The following is a 15,261-nucleotide window of genomic DNA, read 5'->3' on the forward strand; positions in this document are numbered from 1 at the left end:
AAAGCAGTCTAGACAAAAATTGCTGATTTCGGCGGGGTATAAATTGGAACATTACAACAGGGGTTGAACATACTCGGTTTCACAATGGCCAAGTTAGCAATCGTTGCATTATTCGGACTCTTCCTTGTTCCAACTTTGGCATTCGATCCAAGGATTGTCGGTGGAAAAACCGCTTCCGCTGGACAATTTCCTTATCAAGTTGCATTGAAGAGGAGTGGATCCTTCCTCTGTGGTGGATCTATCATTTCAAGTACTTTCATCTTAACTGCTGCTCATTGTGTTGTTGATGAAAATAACAATGTGTAAGTATAATGGATTATAAGGTCAAATATCCTAACCTCAAATGATTTTCTGGTTGGCGTTTTTCTTATAGCTACGCCGCATCACTCTTTACCGTCGTTGCTGGAACCCTTAACTACAATAGTGGTGGAGTATCGAAAACTGGCAAGAAGATCTATGTCCACGAAAGCTACGGAAACTTCAAAAATGATATTGCACTCATCGAATTGAGTTCTGCTTTTACCTTCTCCACCACCATTCAACCGATTTCACTTGCCACTTCCGCTCCACCCACTGGTGCTTCCATTGTCATCTCTGGTTGGGGACGTTTGACCACCTCAGGATCCCTCCCAAGTCAACTTCAATATAACACTTTGTCAGCTGCTTCCGTCTCTGCTTGCGCATCCAGTGGTGTTAACTACGGTGGATTGCTTTGCTTGACTCACTCCTCAGGAAATGGTGCTTGCAATGGTGACTCTGGTGGACCAGCTACCTACAATGGCAAGATTGTTGGTGTTGCTAACTTCGTTGTTGGAGGCTGTGGAACCTCATACCCAGATGGTTATGCCTTGGTTCCATATTTCTACAACTGGATCGCTGCCAGGGTTAACTAAGCATTAAGATGCTAAAGAGAAATCCTGAATAAATAGATGAATTTAAATTTTCGTGCTTTTTCATGCCTATTCTTAATAAAGACAACCTGTCTAGAAGTGAGTTTTGCATAGAAAGGGTATCTCTAAAATCATGACGTTCCAAACCGGCTAGGATTAACGAGTGGGCGACTTGGGGATACCCAAAATAATATTCAAAGAGAAAATGAATGGTTCCAGATTACTGAGGAGATCGAGAAAACGGTAGGAGGACTCAGTCGACGCTAATAGTGCTTCATTATTAGGTAAAAAGAACTGAGAGGAAGCACGATACTGCATTCGGGAAATGACGGTTCGAAACGGGCTATGTCGCTACGAAGAAGAAGCTTGTAAACGAGGTGTTTTCAAACGTAGATATCTAAGTGAGCTAATTTGACGTGTCTATACTTCACTGGATATTCGAAGGAATATTTAGTGGAGATGTGGAACATTGGCGACATAGCGAAACGGGGTTCTCTCCAATTCCCTCCGTAATTCGTTACACAATATCCTGGCTTCAAAAATTAGTCAGTATTTTGTGGAGTATGTAAGTATGTAAGGGACAATTTGTACCGGCAGTTTGAATCATCAATCTGAAAAATTGCTGTTTTGAAAAAGAAATTCCCAAGACGATATTACGGAGAAAGTATTGGGTATAATACCGCAACATATAACGGTTTAAAAGCGACATATGACGATATTCAAAATATCACATGTGGCACGAGGGTAAAATCTGGGCGAAAGTTGATGTCCAAAATAGAACCCACCAAGGTTGTCTATTATTAGCGACACTTTTTCTTCTGTTTGTTGGTGAAGTCCTGCATGCTCCTCTGAGAGGAGGTGATGGAGGGGTTCTGTGGACAATGTCATCTTTCCTAAAACATTTTGACTACGCTCGTTGTTTCGCTCTAACTGGATATGCAACTATCTCAATACCAACCTCAAAGTGAGTCTGGTTCATCTTCTGCGCTGGTATTAGGAAGTAACATGAACGATTGCCACTGCCATTCATATATTCTAAGTTTTCGTCAACTTATGTCTGTGTCGTGTCATCAATATATATTATCTTCCCAGAGTAAAAACATATCACGTTTAAAATGTTTAGATATGATCAAAATGCACACCCGAATTGCCTACTGTCAATCATGTTTCCTCGCCTCCTACTTTTACTTTCAAATCACTGAATACTATCCTGCCGTGATTTATGGAACCAGTAAACCAAAAAGTATTTGCAGACTAATGTCAGAATTGTGTTAATCATTTGTTAATGGTTTCTGCACATAATGGTTCGTTTGTAAGGTTTTGTGTAAAACAAAACTATTAAAATCGGTTTACTGTCTGTCTGTCTATTTTTGAGAAGGTGAAAATTTAGTCTGGACACACCAGTGTGGGATTTTTACCCACTAAAACTACCCTGGACTCCCTCCCTGCCTCGCCACCATAAGATATTACATCATGGGACAGAGTCAACTCGCTCTAGCTTAGTGAACTTTCTTCTATACGGGGCGTTCGTGACCGCGCTTTCCTCCTCTCCTCTGCTTTTCGCAGTTTGTTTAGAATAGATGTGGTCATGGAGTTGACCGCATCCCAATTCTCTTGTCATGCTACCATTTTCGGCACCAGGTCTTCTGGTATCAGCACTTCTTCTAGAGTCTTCTCTAGATTCCTCCTTTCTTCCACAAATCTCGGACCGTGGAAAAATACATGCTCTGAGATTCCATCGCAATTTGGAGAATTGGGTGAGGTCTCCAATTGAAACCTATGCAGGTATTGGCGATATGCTCCGTGCCCCGTGAAAAGTGGGTGAGGTTATAATTAATCTCACCGTGTCGTCGTCTCTCCAGCCACTCCTTGATGGCAGGAATGAGCATGTGAGTCCACCCGTCCCCTTCCCGAGCGTTTCCATCGTTCTTGCCATCCATTTATGGATCCCTCCCTCTCAGCGTTCTTCGTCTGCGATAAGGGAGAGATTGGCTTCGGATTGTATATGTTCGCCATCTCATCTGCCAAGATGTCAATTGGCATCATTCCAGAGATGACGAATGCTGCGTCATTTGAGACAGTTCTGAAGGCAGAACATACCCTCAGGGCTGTCCTCCTGTAGACTGTACTCAATTTATTAGCGTTAACTGATACTCACAACGCTTCTCTCTAAACTGGAGACACATGGAGCATGATTGCATGATTGAGGTCACCACCCTGGCAATAAACAACCTAGAGGTATACCGTTGCTCTGCAACGTTCGGCATGAACCTTGCCAGGGCCACACTTGCAATGGATGATTTGTCGCAAATCGCATTCTGAGACTTATTCTTGTGTTACTATACTTTTTGTCGGATGTTTATGGACGGACTGCAGTTCTATCATTTCCAAACAATCAACTTGAAGAACCAGTCCTATTATTGTTGCAGTTTTGAGGTGCAGAGGTATTTTTTTTCTCTTTACTCATTTGCAGCTGTGGTTTCAAAATTGTTCAAGTTCAGACTTAGCTTAGATTGCTGGAATGTTAATCGAAAAGTAATTCCACCCTGAGGCCTATATTATCCTTCATCATTAAAGGAAGAACAGGCTTGCCACATAAAAAGTAAACTGCTTGAGGAGTCGGAAATTTGAGTGGTTTCTTCAATTCGAAGAAGAATTGAAATGTAGTTAATTTCCGAACTAAGAGTAGGGTATATGTAGTAAAAATAATCTGCAATTCTGGATCTGGAAGATAGGGCAACAACTGAATCCTTGGCTATACCATACAATGGGATTCACTACTTCAGGGTTGCTAACGAATGGGTAGGATTAGAAACGCATGATGCAGAAAAAGAATGGAGAGAGCTGAAAGGCATTTCGTTGAAACGACAATAATGAGGCATTATCTGTCTCATACATAAAAAGGGAGATATCACACAGTGGAGCAATTATGGAGGTATCACGTTGCTGAGTACCATCTATAAGATATTCTCCGCTATCTTGCTAGGCCGGGTAACCCCATACGCTCAGAACATCATTGGCCCATACCAAAGAGACTTAACTCCAGGCAAGTCAGCAACAGATCAGATTTTCTTTCTGCGGCAAGCGATGGAAAAACTGTTGGAATATGGAGAACAGTTGCACCATCTATTCATCCACTTTAAAGCCGCCTATGATAGCATAGCCAGAGTAAAACTGTACATGGCCATGAGAGAATTCGGTATCGCGACGAAATTAATAAGACTGACTAGGCTGACCCTGACCAATGTGCGAGGCCAGATAAAAGCAGCAGGATCACTCTCAAGACCATTCGACATCAACCACGGTCTACGACAAGGGGATGCCCTATCATGCGTCCTCTTTAACCTGGCCCTCGAGAAAGTGATTCGCGATGCTGATGTAAATGCAAGAGGTACGATCCTCTTTAAGTCCACCCAACTACTGGCCTATGCTGACGATATCGACATCATGGGAAGAACCACCCGAGACGTACAAACTGCGCTCATCCAGATCGAGCAGGCGGCGCGAGATCTTGGGCTGCATATCAATGAAGGCAAGACAAAATATATGGTGGCAACGTCAGCACCGAAGACGAACCAACCAACAACATCAAACTGCACTGGTCACACAAGAAGAATAAGGAGAATACAACTTTGAGACCGTTGACAATTTCTCCTAACTAGGGTCGAATATCACAACCGATAACAGCTACGATGATGAAATCCGCGCACGGTTGTTTGCAGCTAACAGAGCCTATTTCAGCTTACAAAGACTGTTCCGCTAGGGTCAAAGCTCTTACTGTACAAGACTATGATCTTGCCAGTCCTCATGTATTCCTCGGAAGCTTGGGTTCTTAGCGAGCAAAATTGCGAACTCTTGGCCGCGTTCGAGAGAAGAACCCTCCGAAGAATTTTTGGCCCCCTACATGAGGATGGACGATTCCGCAGCCTACACAATGACGAAATCTATGAGCGATACCATGACTGTCCGGTTGTAGATAAAATCCGGCTCAATAGGTTACGATGGGCGGGTCACTTAATCCGTATGGATGAGGATGATCCCACCCGGAAAATAATAGCTTTTAGGGATATCGAATTGGTGGACCTCGGCGCAAAACCGGGATGTCTGGAGTTCCTTATTAAGGCAGACCTAAACCGGATACCGGTTGTTGCGCCGTTGATGATGATGACAATAATGATGCCTAGGCTTGGTGTGGGTGTACATTTTCAGAAAACTCCATTTCAATTGCATCCCAGAAATCGGGAAACCGAAAGCCCGACGCTTCAGATATGAAAGGTTTTGTTGATCCTTCATGTAATAATATTCGGGTACACGATAATTTCATTTATACATAGTTCGTAGTGAATATACGTTGAACGCACCCGATATTCAATTCGATGTGGCATTGTCATTTTATGGCGGGTGTATCAAAACCGCTTCGTGTCTCTGTTGGTGTTCATCAAGGAAGCGCCCTCTCACCACTCCTCTTTGTTCCTGTTATGGACACCGTCATACGGGATATCCAACGTCCAGCACCTTACACATTGCTTTCTGCAGATGATGTTTTCCTACAATCTGATAGCAAAAATGATCTCGAGCAACTTGTTCAAAAATGGAATGATCGCCTCATGCAACACGGTCTCAGATTGAATTTAAACAAAACTGAGTTTTTGACGACCGATCCTCATGAAACAGGCACAATCACTGTCAGTGGCAGTGATCTGCCCAGAACTGAGCGATTTAAATACCTCGGGTCAACGCTATCAGCCAATGGAGAACTGTGTTATGAAATTGCTTCACGCATTAACGCAACCTGGATGAAGTGGCGTTCCACAACTGGTGTTCTTTGTGATCGACATATCATGGAACGTCTCAAATTTAAAATTTACCGCAATGTCGTCCGTCTAGTCGCTCTCTATGGTTCTGAGTGTTGGCCGACCATAAAAGACAATGAACGGCGTCTTGCGGTAATGGAGACGAAGATGCTACGTTGGACTAGTGGCGTGACACGTTTAGATCACATCCGAAATGAGGATATCCGCGATCGTTATGGTGTTGCAGCGATCGTGAAAAAGATGCGAGAGAGGCGTCTTTGATGGTATGGTCACGCAATTCGTGCCAACGAGAATTCACTTGCCAAGATTGGTCTGAACATCGAAGTCAATGGTAAACGACCAAAAGGCAGACCTAAATAACGGTGGCTTGATACGCTAGATGGGGATTTAAAAGTCTCGAGATTGCACCCAGATCAGGCATTCGATAGAGCCAAATGGCGATCACGACGAGCCGACCCCGCTTGTGAACGGGACAAAGGCTGAAGAAAAAAGAAGATTGTCATTTTATCTCTTAGACAGTATTAATATGACGCAAAAGGGACAATTGCGAGCTACTGTAACTTTGTTAATAATAGTAAGATTTCCACCCAACTTTCTATAATAGTAGAGTGCTCCATATCAAAGCCTATATTAATGCACGGGTTTAGGATAAACTTAAGAAGGGTTCGCAGTTTATTTTAATATTCAATGATATATCAATATACTATTGTTAACTTTATTTTAACAGATATCGGTATGGAGGGTATTTCGGAGCCTAAATATCACACAGAGGCATCAACATGATGTTTTTCAGATTTTTCGGGTAGAAACTAAGACTTGATTTGGAAAGAACTAATCGATACTTTTCGTTTGTTTCTCCATGGTGACAAATGACCGCCCTTTTTTGCATATATGGGGACCCCCTTCTTAAGTTTCAATCGGTACAATCGTTTCTGAGAAAAGTGCATGTGACAGACAGATAGACAGTAAACCGATTTTTCAACAAAACCGAAAACAGAATCTATGACTACATAATCTTTTTTCGTGAAACCGGGAAGACACTGCCATCGTTTATCACGATAAGTAGGAAGATGAAGAATTTTCATTCCCATATAGGAGAAGTTCAATATTGCGGGTGATCCTCCCAATGAGGATGATATAAAGCGGAATAAGCTTCGAGTACAGATTATAAAGACTAAATTATCTGATGAAAAACTGAAAAAAAAGTGCGCATATAGAAGTAACTAAAACGTTGATCGTACATCGGCTTGCTGTTTTGCAAGTGGATGATGATGCGTCAATAGTTTGTAGTTAAAAAAGGAGGCTACATCCAGAGTGCCTCCAGTTTTAATTGCAAAATCAGTTAGAAGTACTATAACAAGCCGCGGCAGCTAGAGCTCGGCCTTTCAGGTATTGAAAAGTTTTGTGAATTCTTTATGTAAGCAATCCGGACCAATCAGGTTTATTCTTAGCATGGCTTAGGCAATTCAGTTTAGATCCTCTTGAAAAATATTTTTGCGGCTTAAATCCTTCGAAGCTGCTAGAGTTACCAACAGTTCAACGGCAGGGATTTTTCGTTTCATCGCTCTGAAAGAATGATAATGATGCCCCTATGCGATATATGGGCTTAAAATAGACTTTACACCGATATCAACTTAAATAAAGTTAATAACAGTAAATTTTATATTTTGAAAACTTACTGGAGGCCCCCTTATATTCATGTTAGAAGCGCAAATATATGGAGTACCAAATCCATTATTACTAACAAACTTATGGTGAAAATCTTCTGTTTCGCATAAATTTGCTGCACGCTAGAGATCAAATGAACAGTGAACTTGAGTATGACATTAAAGGGAATAGTTAAAACATATATACTAGGAGTTTTGTACAAATTGATCCATCTGATATTCCGGTGCTTTATGGATCAATTTGTACAAAACTCGTGGTATATATTTATCTCAAAGTCCACTTGTTCTTAAATGTTCTACATTAATTAATACCTTCAGACGCCGTATTGTACCTTCTTCTGTTCTGCATTTCATCTCCTTTTTTATGATCACGTGTCCTACGATCTTTGACCTACAAGCTACAATTTCTTGCTACTGCGGATGATGAAGGGATGAGCATTCGGTAAGGTGACTATAAAAAATAAACCTCAAATCCTGATCCCAAAAAAATGAAAAGTGTAAGTGAGAAAAATAAGGTATTAAAATAACCCACATAAGGTAGATCAGAGGCAAAGAATAGAAAATTTCCAAATTAAGAATTAAATTTCGTATCAAGCTTAAACATTAATCCATTTTCCTGTGATAACACTAAAAATACATGAATGAACCTCAGACGTTTAATTTTGGAATGAAAGTTTCCAAATTAAAAACTTCTCAACTAACAAGTGAAGTCTTTAAATCATCTCCTTGGAAAAAAACGCTCTGATAACAAGATGGAATTTGAAACTGATCGACATGAACGCGGATTAAAAGCAGTCTAGACAAAAATTGCTGATTTCGGCGGGGTATAAATTGGAACATTACAACAGGGGTTGAACATACTCGGTTTCACAATGGCCAAGTTAGCAATCGTTGCATTATTCGGACTCTTCCTTGTTCCAACTTTGGCATTCGATCCAAGGATTGTCGGTGGAAAAACCGCTTCCGCTGGACAATTTCCTTATCAAGTTGCATTGAAGAGGAGTGGATCCTTCCTCTGTGGTGGATCTATCATTTCAAGTACTTTCATCTTAACTGCTGCTCATTGTGTTGTTGATGAAAATAACAATGTGTAAGTATAATGGATTATAAGGTCAAATATCCTAACCTCAAATGATTTTCTGGTTGGCGTTTTTCTTATAGCTACGCCGCATCACTCTTTACCGTCGTTGCTGGAACCCTTAACTACAATAGTGGTGGAGTATCGAAAACTGGCAAGAAGATCTATGTCCACGAAAGCTACGGAAACTTCAAAAATGATATTGCACTCATCGAATTGAGTTCTGCTTTTACCTTCTCCACCACCATTCAACCGATTTCACTTGCCACTTCCGCTCCACCCACTGGTGCTTCCATTGTCATCTCTGGTTGGGGACGTTTGACCACCTCAGGATCCCTCCCAAGTCAACTTCAATATAACACTTTGTCAGCTGCTTCCGTCTCTGCTTGCGCATCCAGTGGTGTTAACTACGGTGGATTGCTTTGCTTGACTCACTCCTCAGGAAATGGTGCTTGCAATGGTGACTCTGGTGGACCAGCTACCTACAATGGCAAGATTGTTGGTGTTGCTAACTTCGTTGTTGGAGGCTGTGGAACCTCATACCCAGATGGTTATGCCTTGGTTCCATATTTCTACAACTGGATCGCTGCCAGGGTTAACTAAGCATTAAGATGCTAAAGAGAAATCCTGAATAAATAGATGAATTTAAATTTTCGTGCTTTTTCATGCCTATTCTTAATAAAGACAACCTGTCTAGAAGTGAGTTTTGCATAGAAAGGGTATCTCTAAAATCATGACGTTCCAAACCGGCTAGGATTAACGAGTGGGCGACTTGGGGATACCCAAAATAATATTCAAAGAGAAAATGAATGGTTCCAGATTACTGAGGAGATCGAGAAAACGGTAGGAGGACTCAGTCGACGCTAATAGTGCTTCATTATTAGGTAAAAAGAACTGAGAGGAAGCACGATACTGCATTCGGGAAATGACGGTTCGAAACGGGCTATGTCGCTACGAAGAAGAAGCTTGTAAACGAGGTGTTTTCAAACGTAGATATCTAAGTGAGCTAATTTGACGTGTCTATACTTCACTGGATATTCGAAGGAATATTTAGTGGAGATGTGGAACATTGGCGACATAGCGAAACGGGGTTCTCTCCAATTCCCTCCGTAATTCGTTACACAATATCCTGGCTTCAAAAATTAGTCAGTATTTTGTGGAGTATGTAAGTATGTAAGGGACAATTTGTACCGGCAGTTTGAATCATCAATCTGAAAAATTGCTGTTTTGAAAAAGAAATTCCCAAGACGATATTACGGAGAAAGTATTGGGTATAATACCGCAACATATAACGGTTTAAAAGCGACATATGACGATATTCAAAATATCACATGTGGCACGAGGGTAAAATCTGGGCGAAAGTTGATGTCCAAAATAGAACCCACCAAGGTTGTCTATTATTAGCGACACTTTTTCTTCTGTTTGTTGGTGAAGTCCTGCATGCTCCTCTGAGAGGAGGTGATGGAGGGGTTCTGTGGACAATGTCATCTTTCCTAAAACATTTTGACTACGCTCGTTGTTTCGCTCTAACTGGATATGCAACTATCTCAATACCAACCTCAAAGTGAGTCTGGTTCATCTTCTGCGCTGGTATTAGGAAGTAACATGAACGATTGCCACTGCCATTCATATATTCTAAGTTTTCGTCAACTTATGTCTGTGTCGTGTCATCAATATATATTATCTTCCCAGAGTAAAAACATATCACGTTTAAAATGTTTAGATATGATCAAAATGCACACCCGAATTGCCTACTGTCAATCATGTTTCCTCGCCTCCTACTTTTACTTTCAAATCACTGAATACTATCCTGCCGTGATTTATGGAACCAGTAAACCAAAAAGTATTTGCAGACTAATGTCAGAATTGTGTTAATCATTTGTTAATGGTTTCTGCACATAATGGTTCGTTTGTAAGGTTTTGTGTAAAACAAAACTATTAAAATCGGTTTACTGTCTGTCTGTCTATTTTTGAGAAGGTGAAAATTTAGTCTGGACACACCAGTGTGGGATTTTTACCCACTAAAACTACCCTGGACTCCCTCCCTGCCTCGCCACCATAAGATATTACATCATGGGACAGAGTCAACTCGCTCTAGCTTAGTGAACTTTCTTCTATACGGGGCGTTCGTGACCGCGCTTTCCTCCTCTCCTCTGCTTTTCGCAGTTTGTTTAGAATAGATGTGGTCATGGAGTTGACCGCATCCCAATTCTCTTGTCATGCTACCATTTTCGGCACCAGGTCTTCTGGTATCAGCACTTCTTCTAGAGTCTTCTCTAGATTCCTCCTTTCTTCCACAAATCTCGGACCGTGGAAAAATACATGCTCTGAGATTCCATCGCAATTTGGAGAATTGGGTGAGGTCTCCAATTGAAAATTGGCGATATGCTCCGTGCCCCGTGAAAAGTGGGTGAGGTTATAATTAATCTCACCGTGTCGTCGTCTCTCCAGCCACTCCTTGATGGCAGGAATGAGCATGTGAGTCCACCCGTCCCCTTCCCGAGCGTTTCCATCGTTCTTGCCATCCATTTATGGATCCCTCCCTCTCAGCGTTCTTCGTCTGCGATAAGGGAGAGATTGGCTTCGGATTGTATATGTTCGCCATCTCATCTGCCAAGATGTCAATTGGCATCATTCCAGAGATGACGAATGCTGCGTCATTTGAGACAGTTCTGAAGGCAGAACATACCCTCAGGGCTGTCCTCCTGTAGACTGTACTCAATTTATTAGCGTTAACTGATACTCACAACGCTTCTCTCTAAACTGGAGACACATGGAGCATGATTGCATGATTGAGGTCACCACCCTGGCAATAAACAACCTAGAGGTATACCGTTGCTCTGCAACGTTCGGCATGAACCTTGCCAGGGCCACACTTGCAATGGATGATTTGTCGCAAATCGCATTCTGAGACTTATTCTTGTGTTACTATACTTTTTGTCGGATGTTTATGGACGGACTGCAGTTCTATCATTTCCAAACAATCAACTTGAAGAACCAGTCCTATTATTGTTGCAGTTTTGAGGTGCAGAGGTATTTTTTTTCTCTTTACTCATTTGCAGCTGTGGTTTCAAAATTGTTCAAGTTCAGACTTAGCTTAGATTGCTGGAATGTTAATCGAAAAGTAATTCCACCCTGAGGCCTATATTATCCTTCATCATTAAAGGAAGAACAGGCTTGCCACATAAAAAGTAAACTGCTTGAGGAGTCGGAAATTTGAGTGGTTTCTTCAATTCGAAGAAGAATTGAAATGTAGTTAATTTCCGAACTAAGAGTAGGGTATATGTAGTAAAAATAATCTGCAATTCTGGATCTGGAAGATAGGGCAACAACTGAATCCTTGGCTATACCATACAATGGGATTCACTACTTCAGGGTTGCTGACGAATGGGTAGGATTAGAAACGCATGATGCAGAAAAAGAATGGAGAGAGCTGAAAGGCATTTCGTTGAAACGACAATAATGAGGCATTATCTGTCTCATACATAAAAAGGGAGATATCACACAGTGGAGCAATTATGGAGGTATCACGTTGCTGAGTACCATCTATAAGATATTCTCCGCTATCTTGCTAGGCCGGGTAACCCCATACGCTCAGAACATCATTGGCCCATACCAAAGAGACTTAACTCCAGGCAAGTCAGCAACAGATCAGATTTTCTTTCTGCGGCAAGCGATGGAAAAACTGTTGGAATATGGAGAACAGTTGCACCATCTATTCATCCACTTTAAAGCCGCCTATGATAGCATAGCCAGAGTAAAACTGTACATGGCCATGAGAGAATTCGGTATCGCGACGAAATTAATAAGACTGACTAGGCTGACCCTGACCAATGTGCGAGGCCAGATAAAAGCAGCAGGATCACTCTCAAGACCATTCGACATCAACCACGGTCTACGACAAGGGGATGCCCTATCATGCGTCCTCTTTAACCTGGCCCTCGAGAAAGTGATTCGCGATGCTGATGTAAATGCAAGAGGTACGATCCTCTTTAAGTCCACCCAACTACTGGCCTATGCTGACGATATCGACATCATGGGAAGAACCACCCGAGACGTACAAACTGCGCTCATCCAGATCGAGCAGGCGGCGCGAGATCTTGGGCTGCATATCAATGAAGGCAAGACAAAATATATGGTGGCAACGTCAGCACCGAAGACGAACCAACCAACAACATCAAACTGCACTGGTCACACAAGAAGAATAAGGAGAATACAACTTTGAGACCGTTGACAATTTCTCCTAACTAGGGTCGAATATCACAACCGATAACAGCTACGATGATGAAATCCGCGCACGGTTGTTTGCAGCTAACAGAGCCTATTTCAGCTTACAAAGACTGTTCCGCTAGGGTCAAAGCTCTTACTGTACAAGACTATGATCTTGCCAGTCCTCATGTATTCCTCGGAAGCTTGGGTTCTTAGCGAGCAAAATTGCGAACTCTTGGCCGCGTTCGAGAGAAGAACCCTCCGAAGAATTTTTGGCCCCCTACATGAGGATGGACGATTCCGCAGCCTACACAATGACGAAATCTATGAGCGATACCATGACTGTCCGGTTGTAGATAAAATCCGGCTCAATAGGTTACGATGGGCGGGTCACTTAATCCGTATGGATGAGGATGATCCCACCCGGAAAATAATAGCTTTTAGGGATATCGAATTGGTGGACCTCGGCGCAAAACCGGGATGTCTGGAGTTCCTTATTAAGGCAGACCTAAACCGGATACCGGTTGTTGCGCCGTTGATGATGATGACAATAATGATGCCTAGGCTTGGTGTGGGTGTACATTTTCAGAAAACTCCATTTCAATTGCATCCCAGAAATCGGGAAACCGAAAGCCCGACGCTTCAGATATGAAAGGTTTTGTTGATCCTTCATGTAATAATATTCGGGTACACGATAATTTCATTTATACATAGTTCGTAGTGAATATACGTTGAACGCACCCGATATTCAATTCGATGTGGCATTGTCATTTTATGGCGGGTGTATCAAAACCGCTTCGTGTCTCTGTTGGTGTTCATCAAGGAAGCGCCCTCTCACCACTCCTCTTTGTTCCTGTTATGGACACCGTCATACGGGATATCCAACGTCCAGCACCTTACACATTGCTTTCTGCAGATGATGTTTTCCTACAATCTGATAGCAAAAATGATCTCGAGCAACTTGTTCAAAAATGGAATGATCGCCTCATGCAACACGGTCTCAGATTGAATTTAAACAAAACTGAGTTTTTGACGACCGATCCTCATGAAACAGGCACAATCACTGTCAGTGGCAGTGATCTGCCCAGAACTGAGCGATTTAAATACCTCGGGTCAACGCTATCAGCCAATGGAGAACTGTGTTATGAAATTGCTTCACGCATTAACGCAACCTGGATGAAGTGGCGTTCCACAACTGGTGTTCTTTGTGATCGACATATCATGGAACGTCTCAAATTTAAAATTTACCGCAATGTCGTCCGTCTAGTCGCTCTCTATGGTTCTGAGTGTTGGCCGACCATAAAAGACAATGAACGGCGTCTTGCGGTAATGGAGACGAAGATGCTACGTTGGACTAGTGGCGTGACACGTTTAGATCACATCCGAAATGAGGATATCCGCGATCGTTATGGTGTTGCAGCGATCGTGAAAAAGATGCGAGAGAGGCGTCTTTGATGGTATGGTCACGCAATTCGTGCCAACGAGAATTCACTTGCCAAGATTGGTCTGAACATCGAAGTCAATGGTAAACGACCAAAAGGCAGACCTAAATAACGGTGGCTTGATACGCTAGATGGGGATTTAAAAGTCTCGAGATTGCACCCAGATCAGGCATTCGATAGAGCCAAATGGCGATCACGACGAGCCGACCCCGCTTGTGAACGGGACAAAGGCTGAAGAAAAAAGAAGATTGTCATTTTATCTCTTAGACAGTATTAATATGACGCAAAAGGGACAATTGCGAGCTACTGTAACTTTGTTAATAATAGTAAGATTTCCACCCAACTTTCTATAATAGTAGAGTGCTCCATATCAAAGCCTATATTAATGCACGGGTTTAGGATAAACTTAAGAAGGGTTCGCAGTTTATTTTAATATTCAATGATATATCAATATACTATTGTTAACTTTATTTTAACAGATATCGGTATGGAGGGTATTTCGGAGCCTAAATATCACACAGAGGCATCAACATGATGTTTTTCAGATTTTTCGGGTAGAAACTAAGACTTGATTTGGAAAGAACTAATCGATACTTTTCGTTTGTTTCCCCATGGTGACAAATGACCGCCCTTTTTTGCATATATGGGGACCCCCTTCTTAAGTTTCAATCGGTACAATCGTTTCTGAGAAAAGTGCATGTGACAGACAGATAGACAGTAAACCGATTTTTCAACAAAACCGAAAACAGAATCTATGACTACATAATCTTTTTTCGTGAAACCGGGAAGACACTGCCATCGTTTATCACGATAAGTAGGAAGATGAAGAATTTTCATTCCCATATAGGAGAAGTTCAATATTGCGGGTGATCCTCCCAATGAGGATGATATAAAGCGGAATAAGCTTCGAGTACAGATTATAAAGACTAAATTATCTGATGAAAAACTAAAAAAAAAGTGCGCATATAGAAGTAACTAAAACGTTGATCGTACATCGGCTTGCTGTTTTGCAAGTGGATGATGATGCGTCAATAGTTTGTAGTTAAAAAAGGAGGCTACATCCAGAGTGCCTCCAGTTTTAATTGCAAAATCAGTTAGAAGTACTATAACAAGCCGCGGCAGCTAGAGCTCGGCCTTTCAGGTATTGAAAAGTTTTGTGAA

General features: G+C 41.9%; 3 protein-coding genes across 3 annotated transcripts in view; all 3 read left to right on the forward strand.

The window, feature by feature from the left end:
- LOC119653831 (protein ultraspiracle) overlaps window positions 1-15,261 on the forward strand; it is a 214,683-nt gene that overhangs the window by 64,788 nt on the left and 134,634 nt on the right. The window lies entirely within an intron of this gene.
- Window positions 55-940, forward strand: LOC119653838 (serine protease SP24D-like). Its single transcript, XM_038058884.1, has 2 exons — window positions 55-302; window positions 374-940. The coding sequence occupies exons 1-2, from the start codon at window positions 85-87 to the stop codon at window positions 891-893; spliced, it is 738 nt and encodes a 245-aa protein (XP_037914812.1). The 5' UTR covers window positions 55-84; the 3' UTR covers window positions 894-940.
- On the forward strand, window positions 8,214-9,099 carry LOC119653837 (serine protease SP24D-like). The gene is made up of 2 exons (XM_038058882.1): window positions 8,214-8,461; window positions 8,533-9,099. Exons 1-2 carry the CDS (start codon window positions 8,244-8,246, stop codon window positions 9,050-9,052), a joined length of 738 nt encoding a protein of 245 aa, XP_037914810.1. The 5' UTR covers window positions 8,214-8,243; the 3' UTR covers window positions 9,053-9,099.

The sequence above is a fragment of the Hermetia illucens genome, chromosome 4, assembly GCF_905115235.1.
Source record: "Hermetia illucens chromosome 4, iHerIll2.2.curated.20191125, whole genome shotgun sequence".
NCBI classification, from domain to species: domain Eukaryota; kingdom Metazoa; phylum Arthropoda; class Insecta; order Diptera; family Stratiomyidae; genus Hermetia; species Hermetia illucens.